At 52.0% G+C, this 21,475-nt stretch overlaps 1 protein-coding gene across 1 annotated transcript; it reads left to right on the forward strand.

The window, feature by feature from the left end:
- The first annotated feature begins 5,208 nt into the window (after nt 1–5,208).
- SLC2A1 (solute carrier family 2 member 1) lies at nt 5,209–21,177 on the forward strand. Its single transcript, XM_058039445.1, has 10 exons — nt 5,209–5,293; nt 12,170–12,262; nt 17,219–17,379; nt 17,703–17,943; nt 18,239–18,401; nt 18,482–18,669; nt 18,761–18,865; nt 18,965–19,066; nt 19,294–19,497; nt 20,541–21,177. The coding sequence occupies exons 1-10, from the start codon at nt 5,276–5,278 to the stop codon at nt 20,736–20,738; spliced, it is 1,473 nt and encodes a 490-aa protein (XP_057895428.1). The 5' UTR covers nt 5,209–5,275; the 3' UTR covers nt 20,739–21,177.
- Nucleotides 21,178–21,475: the final 298 nt, after the last annotated feature.

Genomic DNA, 21,475 nt, shown 5'->3' on the forward strand with positions numbered 1-21,475 from the left:
TTGATTGGGAATATAAATTGTATTTGGGAATATAAACTGAAATAAATAAAGGGAATATTGAAATAATTCCCCCCTGGAGCAGATTAACTCCATCCCAAGGATGCTCAGTGCTGGGGGACAAATTATTTTGTTTTCCCATATTCCAAGGGATAATCCAGGATTTTGGCTTTTACCATCAAGTGCCAGCAAAGCCAAATTTTCTCTCGTGATCCCTGCGAGGATCAGCTTCATTTCCCTGAAAAACATCCCTGGAAAGGCGATTCCAGCCTGAAAAACGGGAGTGGTGTCCCCTCCCCAAACCCTGTGTGTCACCAGGATTGCGTGTCCCCGATGCTCCCGAGGGTGGTGGCACCGGGCCGGGATGGGAGAGGCCGCCAGATAAGAGCTCGTCATGGGTGATAAGGGGGTGTGAGAGGGGATGGGGTGTGAGGAAGGGATGGGGAGCCCGGATTTCCTCCTGGGCTGGCAGCGGGAGCTCATGGACACGGCCTGGGGTGGGCAGGGGGTGTCAGAGCCCAAATCTCTGCTGGGGAAGGGGCAAGGATGGAGAGCTGAGCCCATCCCTGCTCTCCACACAGCCTGGATCCCACGGAAAAGCTGATCCCATGCTCTGTGATCCCTTGCCTCCAGCAGAACCCTGGTGCCTCAGAGGGGCTGAGCCCATCCCATGGAGAGGCTGATCCCACCTGGGCACAGGTGGGCACCCCCTGAGCCCATCCCTGTGGATCTCCAGCCCATGGAGAGGCTGATCCCACCTGGGCACAGGTGGGCACCCCCTGAGCCCATCCCGGGGGTCTCCAGCAGAAAAGGCTGGTGGAGAGAAGAGACCCATTGAGAGGTTGATCTCATCCCATCACCTCTCCTGAGCACAGGTGACCCCCTGAGCTCATCTCTGTGGGTCTCCAGCCCATGAAGATGCTGATCCCACCCCATCACCTGTCCTGGGCATACGTGGAGACCCCCTGAGACAATTCCTGTGGTTTTCCACCAGAACTGCAGCCCATGGAACAGTTGAGCCCACCTGGACACGGGTGGAGACCCCCTGAGCCCGTCCCTGTGGGTCTCCAGGTCTCCACAAGAACTGCAACTCCTGGAGCAGCTGATGGAGAGGCTGATCCCACCTGGGCACAGGTGGAGACCCCTTTGTGCCCATCCCTGTGGGTCTCCAGCCCATGGAGAGGCTGATCCCACCTGGATACCTCTCCTGGGCAAAGGTGGAGACCCTGAGCTCATCCCTGTGGGTCTCCAGCTCATGAAGAAGCTGATCCCACCCCATCACCTGTCCTGGGCACAGGTGGAGACCCCCTGAGACAATTCCTGTGGTTTTCCACCAGAACTGCAGCCCATGGAGAGGCTGATCCCACCTGGGCACAGGTGGAGACCCTCTAAGCCCATCCTTGTGGGTCTCCACCAGAAGAAGCTGGTGGAGAGGTGCGACCCTGTGGATCTCCAGCCCATGGAGAGGCTGATCCCACCTGGGCACAGGTGGAGACCCTGAGCTCATCCCCGTGGGTCTGCACCAGAACTGCTGCCCATGAAGAAGCTGATCCCACCCCTGTGCCTGTCCTGGGCACAGGTGGAGACCCCCTGAACCCATCCCTGGAGGTTTCCAGGTTTCCACAAGAACTGCAACCCCTGGAGCAGCTGATCCCACCTGAGTACAGGTGGAGACCCCTTTGTGCCCATGCCTGTGGGTCTCCACCAGAACTGCAGCCCATGGAGAGGCTGATCCCACCTGGGCACAGGTGGAGACCCCTGAGACCATCCCTGTGTGTCTCCAGCTCATGAAGAAGCTGATCCCACCTGGGCACCTGTCCTGGTGCCACAGGAGACCCTCCAAGCCCATCCATCCTTGTGGGTCTCCGCCAGAAGAAGCTGGTGGAGAGATGAGACCCTGTGGATCTCCAGCCCACGGAGAGGCTGATCCCACCAGATCCTCAGGTGGATCTCCCGAGCCCATTCCTGTGGTTTCCACCAGAACTGCACCCCCTGGAGAGGCTGATCCCACCTGAACGCCTTGTCCTGGGCACAGGTGGAGACCCTGAGCCCATTTCTGTGGATCTCCAGCCCATGGAGAGGCTGATCCCACCCCTGTACCTTGTCCTGGGCAAAGGTGAAGACCCTGAGCCCATTTCTGTGGATCTCCAGCCCATGAAGAAGCTGATCCCACACCTGTACCTTGTCCTGGGCACAGGTGGAGACCCCCTGAGCCCATCCCTGTGGGTCTCCACGAGAACTGAAGCCCATGGAGAGCCTGATCCCACCTGGGCACCTTGTCCTGGGCACAGGTGGAGACCCTGAGCCCATCTCTGGTGGTTTCCAGCCCATGAAGAGGCTGATCCCACCTGGACACCTTGTCCTGGGCACAGGTGGAGACCCTGAGCCCATCCTTGTGGCTCTCCACCAGAAGAAGCTGGTGGAGAGGTGCGACCCTGTGGATCTCCAGCCCACGGAGAGGCTGATCCCACCAGATCCTCAGGTGGATCTCCCGAGCCCATTCCTGTGGTTTCCACCAGAACAGCAGCCCCTGGAGAGGCTGATCCCACCTGAACGCCTTGTCCTGGGCACAGGTGGAGACCCTGAGCCCATTTCTGTGGATCTCCAGCCCATGGAGAGGCTGATCCCACCTGGACACCTTGTCCTGGGCACAGGTGCCCCCTGTCCCCTCCATCCCCAGCCCATCCGGACCCCCAAATGTCTCAGCCCATCCCGGCCGTCCCCCCCCGCCCTCCCCCGGTGTTTTTTTAACCCTTTTGCCGGCAGCAAATCCCCCTAAATCCGCTGCGGCCCCTCGGCCCCGCCGGGATTATCCCGATTCCCTCCATCAGCATTCCCGCGGCGCCGGGAGGGTCCCGCCGAGTCGGCAAAACCCCCCCGGCTCCGTGGGGTGGGCAAAAAAAATAGGGGGAAAAGGGGATGGGGGGGATGCCGTGGGTATTTAGGGGAATTCACAGGTGAGGGATTGCCCGAAATGGCAAAATTTGGGGCAAAATCCAACAGATTTAGGAAAAAAATTAATATTTATGTTGATTTTTTTGGTTTTTTTAAGTGTGATTTCTGGTTTTGCCTTTCGGGCGCTTTTGGGATTTGCTCTTTTGGTGACTTTTAACATTTTTTGTACATTTCTGTGCTTTATTTTTCCTCACTTTTTATTTTTTAATTTTATTTTTTTCCCATTTTCTTCATTTTTTGTACTTTTTGTGCATTTTTTCATATTGAGGACTTTTTTTTTCATTTTTTGGTCCCTTTCCCCCACATTTTCACAACACTTTTATTTTTTCACAGGAACAACAAGAGGGATTGCATTTTCCGTGCGCTTTTTAGGATTTTAGTGGTTTTAAAGGATTTTTTAAATATGAATTTGGGGGGGGAAATGGGGGTTTTGGGTGGGCACATGTGGGTGACACAGACACACACACACTTGCACAAGGACACACAGAGACTCAGGCACATACAGACACACAGAAACACAAGGACGGACAGACAGACAAATACAGACACAAAAACACATGTACACACACAGACAGACATACACAGACACACGGACACTCTCGGTCTCTCAGACACACGGACACTCTCACACTGTGTCACACACGCACTCTCACGCTCGCTCAGACACACGGACAGACACACGGACGTGCAGATGCACAGACACTCCCACGCTTTCACACAGTCACGTAGACAGACGGACACTCTCGAACTCACGCACACAGAGACAAACGGACAGACGGACACTCACACGGACACACACACACAGTTTCACACACACACGCACACGGACACTCTCACCCTCTCACACCGTCACACGGACACACGGACAGACAGACACGCGGATACTCTCACACTGTGTCACACTGTGTCACACACACTCACAAAGAGACACACAGACACACAGACACACACAGACACACGGACGCTCTCACACTGTGTCACACACACTCACAGAGAGACACAGACAGACAGACACAGAGACACACACAGACGGACACACGGACACACACACACACAGACAGACACACAGACGGACACGGACACACAGACAGACACACACACAGACACACAGACACACGGATGCTCTCACACTGTGTCACACACACTCACAGAGAGACACAGACAGACACACAGACACACACACACAGACACACGGACACATGGACAGACACACGGACAGACAGACAGACACACACAGACAGACGGACACACGGACTCTCTCACACTGTGTCACACACGCACACAGACACAGACACAGACACACACACAGACAGACAGACACAGACACACAGACGGACACACGGACGCTCTCACACTGTGTCACACACACAGACAGACAGACAGACAGACACAGACACATGGACACACAGACGGACACACGGACGCTCTCACACTGTGTCACACACACAGACAGACAGACAGACAGACACAGACACACGGACACACACAGACAGACGGACACACGGACGCTCTCACACTGTGTCACACACACACACAGACACACACACACACAGACAGACAGACACACAGACGGACACACGGACGGACACACGGACGCTCTCACACTGTCACACAGACAGACAGACAGACAGACACAGACACACAGACAGACACACGGACGCTCTCACACTGTGTCACACACGCACACAGACACAGACACAGACACACACACAGACAGACAGACACAGACACACGGACACACACAGACAGACGGACACACGGACGCTCTCACACTGTGTCACACACACACACAGGGACACACAGACACACACACACAGACACACACAGACACACGGACGCTCTCACACTGTGTCACACACACAGACACAGACACAGACACACACACAGACACACACACAGACACACGGACACACAGACGGACACACGGACGCTCTCTCTGTCTCGGACCCTCCCGCTCCCGTCCCCTCCCCCGCCGCCCACGTGCAGCCCCGCACGCGCCGCCGGCCCCCGCGCGCCCCCTCCCACGCCCCCCCATCCGCGCGCCCCTCGGCCCCGCCCCCCCTCCGCGCTGGCCACGCCCCCCTAACTCACACCGCCCAATGAGCGCCTCGGCCACGCACCGCCCCCACCCTGACCCCGCCCCCCGCCTCACGCCGCCCAATGAGCGCCGCGGCCTCGCGCCGCCCCCGCCCGCGCTTTAAGCGGCTCCAATGCCCGGGCGGCGGCCGCGCCTCCGCCCCGCTGCTCAGCGCACCGCGCGCCCCGCGCCTCAGCGCCCCGGCCCCGCCGATCGCCCGCCCGCCCTCACGGCTCCGGCCCCGCCATGGACACCGGCAGCAAGGTGAGCCCGCGCCGCCAGGATTGCTCTGCGTTACGCAACCCCCGCCCGCCTCCGCACACGCGCGGCCGCCGCGTTTCGCTTTATTTTGTCCCCTCAGCCCCAGCGCGGCGCTCCCCACTGAGCGGCCGGTGCCGGCTCCGCGCCTCGCAGCGCGCCCGGCCGCCGCTCCCGGGCTGTCCCCGAAAGGCGGAAACGCGGCGGACAGACCCAATCCTGTCCCTTTTGACCCCGTTTCGGGACGAGGGGAGGCCCCAGAGGCCAGCGAGGGCCGGGCTGGCTTTGGGGGGCTGCGGGGTTGGGGGGAGCCCGCCGGGACCCCGCGATCCCCGCCGGGCTGGGCACATCCCGCCCGCAGCTTCTGACCCAATTCCTATTAATTTATCCCAGGCTGTGGAGTTATTAAATACTCTGAGCTGTCCCGGCCGCTCAGGGATCCACCAACACCCTCCTCATGCTAAATTAATTAATTTAGATTTAATTTGGAGGGGGGTAAAAGCCCGGAACGATGCCGGTGGTTGATTGTAACAGGTCACTGAACTCAGCCCCACTTGCTTCATTCCAACCACCAAAGTATTTCCGTCCCCAGTGCTCCGGCCTGGGAACAGCTGGAAAAATTCCAAATTGTTTGGGATTTTTTTTTTTTTTTTTTGCGGGGGGCAGGATGTGTTAGGAAATCGGCTGCGTGGCGGCACGAAGTGTAATTAATCCCCAAAAATCGCGATTTTTATCCTAATTAAAGATGCGACGGGAGCGATCCCTCTCGGTATTTATTTCCCCCTTTCAAAACAACTCCCTCTCCCCCCCTCCCTCCTCCGCATGAAACACACAATTCTCTTAAATTTAAGGCGCTACATCTGTATATATATGTATTTATAGTGTATTTTTGGGGGTTCCGGGCTGTTTGGCGGTGGGGCTGGGGTGGGAGCCGGGAACGTGCGGGCCGGCAGCGCGGTGATGGGGGCAGGAATTAAACGCAAATTTGCTCTCATACCCAAGAAATCCGACGCATTTAACTCCCGGCATCCCGAACGGAGCCCGAGCCGCGTTCCCGCTGCTCTCCCAGCTCCGCAAACCACCCCCCCTTCGCCTTGCATGGATTTGGGTTAGAAATGATTAATTTTCGTAAAAGGTAATTAATCTCAAGGATGATTTGCCGAGCGCTGATGGGTGACATTTCCATCCCCAGCGTGTTTTGCGTGGAAAAAAAATGAAAGATATTTTTCATGGAAGCAGCTTGTGCTTTTACCATCAAGTGGTAAAACTCCCCTCCCGAACCAGCTTTTTATTTAATAATTAATATTATTAACACGATTAACCCGGGATGTGTGTCTGTGTGGGGGGGACATCGCACATTCCGTGTGTTTTTTTTCCAGCTCGTTCCATGCAAAATCCTCTCCCGTGCTGCTCGCGGTTGCAAAACTCGCCGCGATTGTGTCGCCGTCCCTGGATGACCTTTAAGTAGGGAAGCAAAACAAATAAAAAGCCCCAAATTCCGCCGCTCCTTCCCATCCCCCCCGGTTCTCTTTCCCCCCGGGGCCGGTGTGACCCCAAAATTCTCTGGGTTTAGATCCCCTCCTGTGGGTTTGGAGCGGATTTTTCCTGGTTTTTAGTGGGTCTGTGAGGTTTTCCCGGGCGTTATCAGTGTGCCCTGGCTCCCATGAGTGTGCAAATGAGTGTGCAAGGGGCTGCACTGAGTGCCCACATCCCCTCCGTGTCCCCTTGGGAGCAGTGGCTGCTCCTTAAAAATCCCCCTGGATCGTTTCAATTGTGTATTTTTTTCATGTGGGTTTTGCCCAAAATCCCCCCCTTTTTAACCATTATTTGGATTTTTCAGGGATTACTAATTGTTCTTGTTCCATAGCATCGCAAAATCTTCCACGCTGGAGTGAAAAAAAACCAACAGAATATCCCAGGATATCCTCCTGGGACCTTTTTTTTTCCCTGTTGTTGCTGATTTGATTTTAGAGAATTCATTAGTTCGCTTGATGCATGAAACAGTCAGCGTGCCAAAATTCCCCAAGTCCTCCTGCACTGGGGTAAAATAACTTGGAATTCCCTTCTGGGATGCTTTTTTTTAGTATTATTATGAATTATGAATTCCTTGTTTTTTCATGAGGCAGCAGCATGCCGAAATCCTCCATGCTGGAGTGAAAAAAGTTGAAATTCCCTGCTGGGCCGCTAATTTAAATACCCTTATATCAATATTTTGGTATTGTTATTTTGCTTTTAAAGGGATTATTCATTCCTTTGATCCATGAGGTGGATCTCAAAGTCCTTCCAGGCTGGAGGGTAAAATAAAAAGGTTAAAAATAGAGTTGTAAAGCCAAAGGCAGCGGGTTTGGGGGGCCCCTGGTGCCCCCCCAGATCCTCCTCAGAGCGTCCTGGCTTCCGTGTTGGGAGCTGGAGAGGAAGCAGGAAGCAGCCAAAAAGAAAACAAATAGTATAAATTTATTAAAAACCTCTCTTTCCTATGACGTAGAGCAATTCTTAGGCATAAAACCAGGAGTTTGGGGTCTAGCCACACTTAAATAAATTTATTTTATGGAAATACGAGAGAATTTGTCCCAAAATTCCTGATAAAGATGCTTTTTCCTGCAAGGAGTTAAAAAAAACCAAATCTCCCCACAGCCCCACGTGAGGTTTGGCAGGAGCTGCCTGGGCAAAGCTGCCCTTAAAAATCGACTTTTCCCTTTATTTAATTATTTCCCCCCCCACCTAAAGTTGCCTTTAATGGCGAAGTTGAGGCTGAAAGGATCCGGGATCCGAGCAGGGCAGCGAGTTTGGGCTGGGGAGGGAGGGGGAAGGAGCTGACTCACCCTGACCCTGCTGGGGACGAGCCTCCAAAATGTGATTTTTCCCTGCCAGCTCTTCCTTTTCCTATGCCCAAACTGCTGGAATGCAATGAAAATACAATTTTTTTTTTTTAATGGAATTTAATCTATTTTTTTGGGATTTTTTTTTTTTAGCCTTTTTTCTAAATGTTAAAATGAAAAAAAAATTAATTTTTATTTTAGAGTTTTAAATTTTTTTTTTTTTTTTTGCATCAAGCTGTTGTTACCTCTCACCTTCCTGGAGCAAAGTTCACCTGGCTGCCGCATCCCCATCCCCGGAGCCGTGACTCACCTGGGCCTGCCCTACCCTGCCAGCTCCTGGGGTGCCCTTTAGCCAGGAAAAAAATCAAATTCAGCACCCAAACACACCAGGCTGACCCCCCAAAAACAACGGGAAATCTCCCAATCCCCCACAAACCCACTCATTTTTTTTAATAAGGTTTCCCCAAGCAACAGGTGCTTTTAACATCCTGTTTTTTTGGGGATTTGTTGGAATTTTTAGGGCTTTTTTTGTGCTTTTTGGGGGACATCACCAAATCCCCAGCCTGGTCATGCCCTCCCAAGCAGGGAGGTGTTTTCTCCTCTACTCCAAAGCAAATCCAAGTGCCAAAACCTCCCTGATTAGTTGTGTTGGGGCCAAGCCTAATTAATGAGCTTCATTAACGGGCCTGGCTTCATTCCCTCTGCTTTTCCCCTGGGAACTTTCACGCGGAGGGAGGAGAGTGGCGAGGTCAGGGAGCAGCACTAAACCCTGTGTTTATTTAAAAAAAAAAAAAAAAAAAAAGAGGAGATTTGTTCTTAAATATTAAAAATATCCTTTTTGGGGAGGGAGTTTGAGTCACCTCCCCTCATTTAGACGGGATCTGAGGCGTTGATCCTTTGGGAATATCAATCCTGGGAGCACCCTTGGGGTGACACGTTGGTGTTTATGGAGAATCCCCCTCAGTGGCAAGTTCAGGGAGCAGCTCTAAATCCTGTATTTATTTAAAATAAGAGGAGATTTGTTCTTAAATATTAAAAATATCCTTTTTGAGGAGGGAGCTGGAGTCACCTCCCCTCATTTAGCCGGGATCTGAGGCGTCGATCCTTTGGGAATATCAATCCTGGGAGCACCCTTGGGGTGACACGTTGGTGTTTAGGGAGAACCCCCCCTCAGTGGCAAGGTCATTAAATCCTTTATTTATTAAAAGAAATAGGAGATTTGTTCTTAAATATTAAAAATATCCTTTTTGAGGAGGGAGTTTGAGTCACCTCGCCTCAGATCCCATCTAAATGAGGGGTTGATCCTTTGGGAATATCAATCCTGGGAGCACCCTTGGGGTGACACGTTGGTGTTTATGGAGAACCCCCCCTCAGTGGCAAGGTCAGGGAGCAGCACTAAATCCTGTATTTATTTTTAAAAAAAAGATATTTGTTCTTAAATATTTAAAATATCCTTTTTGAGGAGGGGGTTTGAGTCACCTCCCCTCATTTAGCTGGGATCTGAGGCGTTGATCCTTTGGGAATATCGATCCTGGGAGCATCCTTGGGGTGACACGTTGGTGTTTAGGGAGAACCCCCCTCAGCACCCCCCCTCAAATTAAAGGGGTTTATCAATTTCACGTGGCCCGTCCCAAAGCTGATTAGGCGGGAATGTCGGATCCTGGTCCGAGCGCCGGGAAAATCTCCTGCCCGGGATAATTGGGCCGCTAACGAAGGTGGCCCGAGCGCTGGCCTGCCCTGACCCCGCTCCCAAACAAGGCTCTGATTGTTGCCGTGGCTCAGGCGGGAGGAAGAGGAGGCTGGGGAAGGAAGGCTTTGCCAGCTAAACCAGGGTTTTGCTCAGTGACTCTTAATTAGACAGCCATGGGAAGCTGCTGTTGGTGCAGCTCCCCGGAGCATCCTGCTGGCCCTATGGTCACCTCCAGGGCTCAAACTCCTGGAATCCCCCAAACTGGGGTTTTTAACCCCCACAAAATGACATTTTTTGTAATTATTTTTTCCCCCCTCTTAGCACCAAAAACAGTGAGTTTTCTCTTTGGTTCTGAATATTTGTACTCGCCGCCTTTGCAGTGTGCTGTGCAGTGCCCTGGTATCGCTGTGCTAGGGAAAGAGAACTGTGGATTTAACCCCTTTTTCCTTGTTTTTGTCCTGTGCAGTGCCCTGATATTGCTGTGCCGGGGACATAGGGCTGCAGGGATCCCAGATTTAACCCCTTTTTCCTGTTTTTGTCCTATATTCCTCTGTTGGAGGAGACAGGGATCCCAGATTTAACCCTTTGCCCCATGTAGTGCCCTGGTATTGCTGTGCTGGGGAAACAGAACTGTGGATTTAACCTTTTTCCCCTGTTTTGGTTCTGTATTGCTCTACAGGGGAGACAGAGCTGTGGGGATCCCAGATTTAACCCTTTTTCCCTGTTTTGGTCCTGTATTGCTGTGCTGGGAATACAGGGCTGTGGGGATCCCAAATTTAACCCCTTTTCCCTGCTTTTGTCCCATGCAGTGCCCTGGTATTGCTCTGCTGGGGAGTTCCCAGATTTAATCCCTTTTTCTTGTTTTTGTCCTGTGTTGCTCTGTTGGAGGAGACAGGGATCCCAGATTTTGCCCTTTTTCCCTGTTTTTGTCCCATGCAGTGCCCTGGTGTTACTCTGGTGGGGAGTCAGGGCTGCAGGGATCCCTGATTTAACCCTTTTCCCTGTTTTTATCCCATGCAGTGCCCTGATATTACTCTGCTGGGGATACAGGTCTGCAGGATCCCAGATTTAACCCTTTGTCCCATGCAGTGCCCTGGTATTGCTGTGCTGGAGGAGCCAGGGCTGTGGGAATCCCAGATTTAACCTCTCTTTCCCAGGTTTAGTCTTGTATTTCTCTGCTGGGGGAGACAAGGCTGTGAGAGTCCGAGATTTAACCCCTTTTCCCCTGTTTTTGTCCTGTATTGCTCTGCTGGGGAGTCAGGGCTGCAGGGATCCCAGATTTAACCCTTTTCCCTGTTTTTATCCCATGCAATGCCCTGGTACCACTCTGCTGGGGATACAGGTCTGCAGGATCCCAGATTTAACCCTTTTCCCTGTTTTTATCCCATGCAGTGCCCTGGTATCATTCTGGTGGGGAGACAGGGCTGCAGGATTCCAGATTTAACCCTTTTCCTTGTTTTTATCCCATGCAGTGCCCCGAGCTGCAGACATCCCAGATTTAACCTTTTTTTCCCCCATTTTTGTGCTGTGCCGTGCCCTGGGCTGCAGGGATCCCAAATTTAACCCTTTTTTCCCATTTTTGTGCTGTGCTGTGCCCTGGGATGTGAGGATCCCAGATTTAACCCCTTTTTCCCTGTTTTTTTATCCCATGGAGTGCCCTGGTATCACTCTGCTGGGGATACAGAGCTTCAGGATCCCAGATTTATCCCTTTTCCCTGTTTTTGTCCCGTGCAGTGCCCTGGGCAGCAGGGATCCCAAATTTAGCCATTTTTCCCCGTTTTTGTGCTGTGCAGTGCCCTGGTATCGATCTGCTGGTGATACAGGTCTGCAGGATTCCAAATTTAACCCTTTTTTCCCCTGTTTTTGTTCTGTTCAGTGCCCTGGTACACTCTGCTGGGGATACAGAGCTTCAGGATCCCAGATTTATCCCTTTTTCCCTGTTTTTATCCCATGCAGTGCCCTGGTATCATTCTGCTGGGGATACAGGTCTGCAGGATCCCAAATTTAACCCTTTTTTCCCCATTTTTATGCTGTGCAGTGCCCTGGTACACTCTGCTGGGGATACAGATCTGCAGGGATCCCAGACTTATCCCTTTTTCCCGGTTTTGTGCCCTGAGCTGCAGGGATCCCAAATTTAACCCTTTTTTCCCTGTTTTTGTGCTGTGCAGTGCCCTGGTACACTCTGCTGGGGATACAGAGCTTCAGGATCCCAGATTTAATGCTTTTCCCCTGTTTTTATCCCATGCAATGCCCTGGTACACTCTGCTGGGGATACAGATCTGCAGGGATCCCAGACTTATCCCTTTTTCCCGGTTTTGTGCCCTGAGCTGCAGGGACCCCAGATTTAACCCTTTTTTCCCCGTTTCCTGGCAGATGACGGCTCGCCTGATGCTGGCAGTGGGAGGAGCAGTGCTGGGCTCTCTCCAGTTCGGGTACAACACCGGCGTCATCAACGCCCCGCAGAAGGTGAGTGCTCCCAGAGGGAAATTCCAGCCTCCCCCAGCTCGTGTCTGACAACAAACCAGCCTCTGTGCCAGCCTGGCTAAAATAGTACATCCCACTAGGCAGCTTAGGGCTCTAATGGGATTTCAGAGGGAGTTATTTAGCTCCAGCCTTCCCTGGAGAAGTTGTTTCCTCCTCCTTGCTCAGTGTGTTTGTTTTTTTTTTTTTTTTGTTTTTTTTTTTTGTTTTTTTGTTTTTTTTTGGTTTTTTTTTTTTTTTTTGTTGGGGGAAATAAATCCCAGCAGCGCCTGCAGGATGCTGTGTCTGGGTGTGGCCAGTGGAACTTTTCACCTCATGGCTCTCTTAGTGAAGGTCTGGGAGTTAATTGAGGTTTGAGTCATCCCCAGGCGGCTGCTCTGACCAGAGCTGGGGGTTTTGCATCCCAGCTGGGAAGTGCAGGATGGAGTGCAGGAGTGTTGGTTCCTCCCCTCATGTACATGGAAAACATGGAAAACATGGCTTTTCCCAGATTTGGTGGCTTTTACAGCCAGGACCCTCCTGCTGCTGGTAGATAATGGTGGTCCATGGAAAACAGAACTTTTCCCACATTTGGTGGCTTTTATAACCAGGACCCTCCTGCTGCTGGTAGATATTGGTGGTCCATGGAAAACTTTTCCCAGATTTGGTGGCTTTTACAGCCAGGACCCTCCTGCTGCTGGTAGATAATGGTGGTCCATGGAAAACATTACTTTTCCCAGATTTGGTGGCTTTTACAGCCAGGACCCTCCTGCTGCTGGTAGATACCAGAGGTCCATGGAAAACTTTTCTCTGGTTTGGTGGCTTTTACAGCCAGGACCTTCCTGCTGCTGGTAGATGCCAGTGGTCCATGGAAAACTTTTCTCTGGTTTGGTGGCTTTTACAGCCAGGATCCTTCCTGCTGCTGGTAAATACCAGAGGTCCATGGAAAGCTTTTCTCTGATTTGGTGGCTTTTACAGCCAGGACCCTCCTGCTGCTGGTAGATATTGGTGGTCCATGGAAAACATTACTTTTCCCAGATTTGGTGGCTTTTACAGCCAGGACCCTCCTACTGCTGGTAAATATCAGAGGTCCATGGAAAACTTTTTTTTCCCACATTTGGTGGATTTTACAGCCAAGACTCTCCTGCTGCTGGTAGATATTGGTGGTCCATGGAAAACTTTTCTCTGATTTGGTGGCTTTTACAGCCAGGACCCTCCTGCTACTGGTAGATGCCAGAGGTCCATGGAAAACATTACTTTTCCCAGATTTGGTGGCTGTTTGAGGTGTTGAACACATGGAAAAGAAGCTCAGGATTGCAACGTGGTGCTTGCAGTGTTCCCTGGGCACAGCCCTTGTGTTGGGATGAGGTGTGGAGGGACAGCTTGAGCTCTGTCCCCAAATGTCATCACCCCAATCCAGCTGCCAGGGTTTAATCCCATCCCAGTGAGTGCTTCTGGAATGTCACCACAGGCATTGGGAAAACTCCTTGTGGGATAGAAGACCCTGTGGAAAAAGTCAATGTGGGAAGAGGAAAAAAGGCAGGGATTTGTTCAAGGTGTTGCATTATTGAATCCCAGCTTCAGTTCCTGGGCTTGAAGCTGCAGCTCGCCCCCAGAACCTGCTGGAGACCTGAAATATCCCAAATTCTCCTCGCTCCACGTGCACTGGTCTGAGGTTGGGGATGGCCATGGAGCAGCCCTGGAGCTGGGAATGCCTGCCATGGCTCTGAGGAGCTGCTCCCCAGCTCTGCCCTCACTTTCCCCAGCCCCGGCATTGAGGGAGGAGGGAATGCTGTGATCACCACCCTGCTCAGAGCCACATCCCAGGAGCTGCTTTGCTCCCTGGCCTGGAGGGGCTCTCCCTGCAAATTCAGACACTCCTGAGGGGTGTTGCCACAGTTTTTGGGGATCAATTATAGGAATGTGCCTTCTGTGGATGGAGTGACAAAATTCTCTTTTGTCCCCTTACAAAGAAAATAAGCCCAGAAGTTTCTCTTCTTGATTAGGTGAAAAAGGCATCTGATAAGCTTGAGGGACTAAGGATAACCAATTGGACAGAAGCCAAAAAGTCCCACCTGAACAATTTACTAGAAAAAGGAGAGAACAAAGAAACAAAACTTTTTTAGTGAGGTGTTTTAGCAGGAGCAAGAACCTCTTGCACATGACTGGGTTTTTCTCTGCAAAGAGTTTTGTTACTTTGTCTTTTATTAAAACTTTTTGTTTCCAATGCTGCAACAGAAGCCATGCTGGGGATTTTATTTATCTCCAAAGACAGCTGAGCTATCTCTTGAAGAGGCAACATTGCTGTGAATCCTTTGGGCAGAGGGAGGGACAAGGGGCAGGACAAGTCCCCAGTGCTGAGGGGAAGGATTTGGGGTGCTCAGGGGGAGGTGGGATGGGGTTTGCTGGGCACGGGGGGTCATCCCAGCCTTAAGGATGGGGACACAATGTGGAATTGGGATAGGGACGCTGTGCAGGACTGGGATAAACTGGGGCACACTGGGGATGCATGGAGTGCAGGATTGGGACAGGAATGCCTTGGGGTGCATTGAGGGTGGGGATGCAGTGGGATAAACTGGAGTGAAGGATTGGGATGAGGATGCAGAGTTGGGTTAGGGATGCACTCAGATCCATCAGGGCACAGGTTTGGGATTCATGGAGCTGCAGGGTGGGGGTGAATCACAACACTGAGCTGAAATCCCCAGTTTGGGAGAAACAAATTTTTTTCCTTCACTCTTCTGCCTTTAAACCCATTTTTCACCTCTTTTCCTCTCTGAAAAAACTCTTGAGTCCTTCAAAGCATCTTCCCTTTTTTTCCAGGAGGGGCTGTTATTTTCAGATACTCCCTGGGTCTACTGAGAGCCTGAGCCAGCCCAATTATTCTCCAATAATCCAATCAATTATTTATTTTGGGTATAGTGGTAAAAGGGGAAAAAGCATCCAAACCCTTGGGTGAAACAGGAGGGAACAAAATCACTTCAATATGGAAATTGTAACAATTTCTGTGCTTTGGAAGAGGAACAACTTGGCAAAATAATGATACTGTTGGGACTTGTACCCAGCCCGGTGAAAATTTCTTGTGCTGTCTCTGCCAGGGCTCCTGTTTGGGCTTGGATTGATGGGAAAAGTGGGAAATTAAGCACAATGGTGTGAATTTTGAATTGGGAGTGGAGCCATTCAGAGCAGCAAAATCTTGGAGCCACCTTGGAGCAAAGCAGGGAATCTCTGGAATTTCTGCTCCTTCCAGCTGGGTTTGGTGGGGTGTTAAGGAACCCTTTGTTGTGGTGGTTTGGGGATGGGTGACCCTTAAATCATGGTGCTATAAAGGAATTTTGGATTGGGAGGAACCTTTAGATGGTCATTTAGGGCATTTTCCCAGCCATGGGCAGGGACATGAGCTTGGTGAAGCTCCCAGTGATGGGCTAGCTTTAAAAATACATCAAAAGCACACAAAATGTGTGTGTGTGTATATATATATATATATATATATATATATATATATATATATATATATATATATATATATGTCGTGGTTTGACACTGGTGCAATGGCAGTACCAGCACAGTATCCCAAAAAACTCCCTTCCTTTTCAAACCAGGACACTACATGAAATAAAAATTTTTGTATACAACAGTTTTGTGTATAAAAAGATGCAAAATTAATATAACATCACCTGAAATTCACAAACCAGGCTGTTCTTGATGCTTCAAACCAAGGCCTGTGTTGGCATCACGGTCCTGCAGAACCATGGCAGAGATTGTGTGTTGTGGAATTCTTGTGGGTGAAAAACCTGGAAATCCAACTCCAGGAGTATCCAAGGGGGCTAGTGATGGGCTAGCTTTAAAAATACAGCAGAAGTATATAAAATGTATATATTTTGTACGTGGATATATATGTAATGGTTTGACACTGGTGCAATGGCAGTACCAGCACAGCATCCCAAAAATCTCACTTCCTTTTCAAACCAGGACACTATACAAAATTTTTATATACTAAAATTTTTGTATACACAAATTTTGTGTATAAAAAGATGCAAAATGAATATAAAACCACCTGAAATTCACAAACCAGGCTGTTCTTGGTGCTTCAAACCAAGGCCTGTGTTGGCATCACGGTCCTGCAGAACCACGGCAGAGATTGTGTGTTGTGGAATTCTTGGGGGTGAAAAACCTGGAAATCCAACTCCAGGAGTATCCAAGGGGGCTAGTGATGGGCTAGCTTTAAAAATCCATCAAAAGTATACAAAATGTATATATTTTATATATGTATATATATATATGTCATGGTTTGATGCTGGTGCAGTGCCAGTGCCCCCAGGGAGCACAGCATCCCAAAAAATGCAAAATTTTCAAAATTTCCTTTTCAAACCAGGACACTATACAAATTTTTTGTATACAAAAATTTTGTGTATAAAAAGATGCAAAATGAATATAAAACCACCTGAAATTCACAAACCAGGCTGTTCTTGGTGCTTCAAACCAAGGCCTGTGTTGGCATCACGGTCCTGCAGAACCATGGCAGAGATTGTGTGTTGTGGAATTCTTGGGGGGGGAGAAAACCTGGAAATCCAAGTTCAGGAGTATCCAAGATTGTGTGCTACAGAATTCTTGCGGGGGGGAGAAAAACCTGGAAATCCAACTCCAGGAGTATCCAAGGGGATGGGAGCTGCCCCGTGTTCCTCCCCTTGCTCCGCGGGGCCGGCGCATCTGCGGCTCCTGCCCTGCCCTGGGGAGCAGCGTGACCTCCCCGTGCCTGCCCGGCCAGTTTGGCTCCCTCCCTCCCTCCCTCCCTCCCTCTCTCCGGGCAGGGCGAGCCCAGAACCCGTCAGGCTGCATTTCCCGGTGGATCCCAGCAGTTCCTCCCTTGGCCAGCGGCTCCGGTGACGCATTGTCTTGTGAGAGACTCGTCCCTCCGGTGGCGCGGCCTTGACGCGCGGTTTGCTTTCCCTCCTTGTTCTCCAGGTGATTGAGGACTTCTACAACCTCACGTGGCTGAACCGATACGGGGAGCCCATCAGCCCTGCCACCCTCACCACGCTCTGGTCCCTCTCGGTTGCCATCTTCTCTGTCGGGGGCATGATCGGCTCCTTCTCCGTGGGGCTCTTTGTCAATCGCTTTGGAAGGTGAGCTCTGGGTCCTGCAGTGGGGAGGCTCTGCTGCCTCACCCACCCTGGTGTTCTACAGGCTGACCTTGGGGTTCTTGCAGTGTTCCTCACCTGCTCCTCCTGGTGTTCCTCACTTGGTTCTCCTGATGTTCCTCTCCCGGCGTTCCTCACCTGGTTCTCTCCCAGTGTTCCTCACCTGGTTCTCCTGGTGTTTCTCCCCTGGTTTTCCTCACCGGGTTCTCTCCCGGTGTTCCTCACCTGGTTCTCCTCGTGTTCCTCACCTGGTTCTCCTGGTGTTCCTCTCCCAATGTTCCTCACCTCTCTCCTCCATCCCTCTCCAGGCGCAATTCCATGCTGATGTCCAACATCCTTGCCTTCGTGTCAGCTGTGCTCATGGGCTTCTCCAAGATGGCTTTCTCCTTTGAGATGCTCATCCTGGGCCGCTTCATCATCGGCCTCTACTCCGGCCTCACCACGGGTTTCGTGCCCATGTACGTGGGTGAGGTGTCCCCTACTGCCCTGCGAGGGGCCCTGGGCACCTTCCACCAGCTTGGCATCGTCCTGGGCATCCTCATTGCACAGGTGAGCACTGCAGAATGGTTTTGGTCCTTTTTTTGATCCTGCAAGGATGAGGTGCTGTGGATCTGAGCTGGGGTGAGGGGTGAAGCTGGAGCTCAGCAGGAGCAGGATTGCTGTGGAATCTGAAGGTTTGGGACGGGTGGCATCAGGATATCAACATCTCCTGGCCACCTGGAAGCAGCACAGGAGTCCCTCCAATGGCTGCTCCAGCTTGGAGCACACCATGAGCTGCACAGTTGTGTCCAACCAGGACTTTTCCAGCTGGGATGGGTGGCTCAACCCTTCTCCTCCTCCTCAGGTGTTTGGTTTGGACTTGATCATGGGAAACGAGTCTCTGTGGCCGCTGCTGCTGGGCTTTATCTTCGTCCCTGCGCTGCTGCAGTGCATCATCCTGCCCTTCGCCCCCGAGAGCCCCCGCTTCCTGCTCATCAACCGCAATGAGGAGAACAAAGCCAAGAGCGGTGAGTGACCCCTGTGCAGGGCCCATCCCGGCACTCTGCAGGGTCCCTGACATCTCCTGACCCCCATCTCTTCCTCTCAGTCCTCAAGAAGCTGCGAGGCACGACGGATGTGAGCAGCGACCTGCAGGAGATGAAGGAGGAGAGCCGGCAGATGATGAGGGAGAAGAAGGTGACCATCATGGAGCTGTTCCGCTCGCCCATGTACCGCCAGCCCATCCTCATCGCCATCGTCCTGCAGCTCTCCCAGCAGCTCTCGGGGATCAACGCGGTGAGCCTGGCTGGGGTCTCGATGCCGGGGGTCAGCTTGCTTCACCCAGAGCTCCAGGACCTGATTTGTGGTTCCTCTCTGCCCTTTGTAGGTCTTTTACTACTCCACCAGCATCTTTGAGAAGTCAGGGGTGGAGCAGCCTGTCTATGCCACCATTGGCTCTGGCGTGGTGAACACAGCCTTCACGGTGGTCTCGGTGAGTTTGGCCCCACCAGGGTCTCTCTGGAGAAGGTGGGAGGTTCAGGGGCCTTTCCTGCAGGCTGGGAGGTGCTGATGGATCTTGTCCATCCCACAGCTCTTCGTGGTGGAGCGAGCCGGACGCAGGACCCTGCACCTCATTGGGCTGGCAGGGATGGCTGGGTGTGCCATTCTCATGACCATCGCCCTCACGCTGCTGGTGAGTGCTGGGGAGGCTGGGAGGAGGAGGAGGGATGGCTGGGGAGGAGGAAGGACTTATTCCTCCTTGAAGTGATGGCTGAGCACACTCAGTCCCCATTGTCACATCTCTCCTGAGCTCCTAGAATTCCATCTTCCAGCTCATGGCTCCTGTGCCAGCACCAGCTGAGGTGCCCAGGTGCCATATCCCCTTCACAGCACCAACCTTCTCCCTCTCCCTTGTTCTAGGACCAAATGCCCTGGATGTCCTACCTCAGCATCGTGGCCATCTTTGGGTTTGTGGCCTTCTTTGAGATCGGCCCAGGCCCCATCCCGTGGTTCATCGTGGCCGAGCTGTTCAGCCAAGGGCCCCGTCCCGCTGCTTTCGCCGTGGCCGGGCTCTCCAACTGGACCTCCAACTTCATCGTGGGCATGGGCTTCCAGTACATTGCGGTAATGATGGCTGGGAGCGCTGGGGGAGTGGGGCATGGCACTGGGGACACAGGGAGCTGGGGGTCCCAGAGGATCCCAGAAATCCAGGGGAGTCTCTGTCCCAGCCTGTCAGACTGCATTGGTCCAGATCCCAGTTCTGGATCAGGGATGGAAACTGTCCAACTGGATCTCTGTGCCAGACTCCAGTGCAGGATCCCACTGCTGGATCCTCCTGCCAAATCCCAGATCTGGTTGCTGGTTCTTGGTGCTGGATCCCACTGCTGGATCCTCCTGCCAAATCCAAATCCCAGCTCTCGTTGCTGGTTCCTGGTGCTGGATCCCATTTGCCAGATTTTGGTGTGGAATCCTGGTGTCAGATCTTGGTGCCAAATCCTGCTGCTGGATCCAGTGTTGAATTCCAGGGCCACATTCTTCAGCCCTAAAACCTAGGCAGAGGTGGTTTGGTTGGGTTAAGGTCCCTTGGGAAGAAGGAGCTGGGGCTGGAGCAGGAGCTTGGTTCAGTGTGTTTTGTGGAACTTGAGGTGTTCCTTGAAAGGAGGACCTGGGTTTTGGATAGCCATGGCAAGGTGTGGGCAGGGTGGTATCAGCTGGTCCTTCAACTATGGCCAGAGATGGGAATGGAGCTGGGGAAGGGAGGCACCAAGAGCTGCTGGGGAGGGCTCAGCCTGGAGAAGAGGAGGCTCAGGGGGGACCTCTGGCTCTGCACAACTCTGACAGGAGGGGACAGTTGGGGGAGTCAGGCTCTGCTCCCAGGGAACAGGGACAGGATGAGAGGACCCACCCCAAGCTGTGTCAGGGGAGGTTTAGATTGGATATTGAGAAAATTTCTTCATGGAAAGGGTGGTCAGGGAGGTGGTGAAATCACCATCCCTAGAAGTGCTCAAAACCACGTGGATGTGGCACTTGGGGCACGGTTAGGAGTGGACCTGGCAGTGCCGGGTCTGTGGTCAGACTCAATCTTGGTGTGCTTCTCCAACCTCAACAACTCCACCATTCCACGACCTCCATCCACGCGCTCACCTCCCCTTTTCCCTTCAATCCAGCAACTCTGCGGCTCCTACGTCTTCATCATCTTCACGGTGCTGCTCGTGCTCTTCTTCATCTTCACCTACTTCAAGGTGCCGGAGACCAAAGGCCGGACCTTCGACGAGATCGCCTCGGGCTTCCGGCAGAGCGGGGGCGGCCAGAGCGACAAGACCCCGGACGAGTTCCACAGCCTGGGCGCTGACTCGCAGGTGTAACCCGGACCCCGGCTCTGCCGCCGCCCCCCGACCCGGGGGGACTTTTTAAAACACTTTGTACAGACCCCAGGCAGGAGGGAGTGGAGTGTGGAGGGGGGATCTGGCTCTGATGCCCCCTCTCCAGCCTCTCCCAGTGCTTTACTGGGGACAGACTGAGCTATTTTATTTTATTTTATTTTAATTTTTTCTGCTAGGAACGAATTTTATTTAATTTTTTTTAGTTGGTTTCGCGTCCAAGATTTCAAAGCCAATAGGTGTTTTGAAACCCAGCCATGCAGCCCCCAGCACAGGAGGGCAATTCCCTGTTTTTTTTTTTTTTTTTATTGACGACGCGATAGTTATTTAACGGAAAATCACGTAGAGGAAGTTTTTAAAAAAAAAAAGCTGGAAACTTATTTTTTAACATTCTAATCATAGAGAAAAAAAAAAACCACAAAAATCACATAAATTGACTAAATCTAATATTTTTTTAAAAAAACCTACCAAGGAAATGAGTCAATTTTTTTAAAGTCTCCTTGATTTCAAGCCCTGCGGTGGGTTCGTGGACGGGGACCTCCCGCCCGGGGCAGCGCGGAGGACGGAGCCGTCCCGGATGGATCGGTTGGAAAGGTCAATCCATTGTCACAGGCTCCTCTCCTTTCGCCTGAAAATTCCAACTGGGAGGGGGAAAAAAATGGGAGAAAGGTGGGGGGGGAGATGTGTTCTTGTTGAATTTTTGGGATTAATCTTGGCAATAT

The sequence above is a fragment of the Melospiza georgiana genome, chromosome 22, assembly GCF_028018845.1.
Source record: "Melospiza georgiana isolate bMelGeo1 chromosome 22, bMelGeo1.pri, whole genome shotgun sequence".
Taxonomy (NCBI): Eukaryota; Metazoa; Chordata; class Aves; order Passeriformes; family Passerellidae; genus Melospiza; species Melospiza georgiana.

Coding starts and splice junctions, on each gene's coding strand:
- SLC2A1 (XM_058039445.1), top strand. Junction 17,944..18,238: donor TGGGCATCCTCATTGCACAG/GTGAGCACTGCA, acceptor CCTCCTCCTCAG/GTGTTTGGTTTGGACTTGAT. Junction 19,498..20,540: donor TGGGCTTCCAGTACATTGCG/GTAATGATGGCT, acceptor CCTTCAATCCAG/CAACTCTGCGGCTCCTACGT.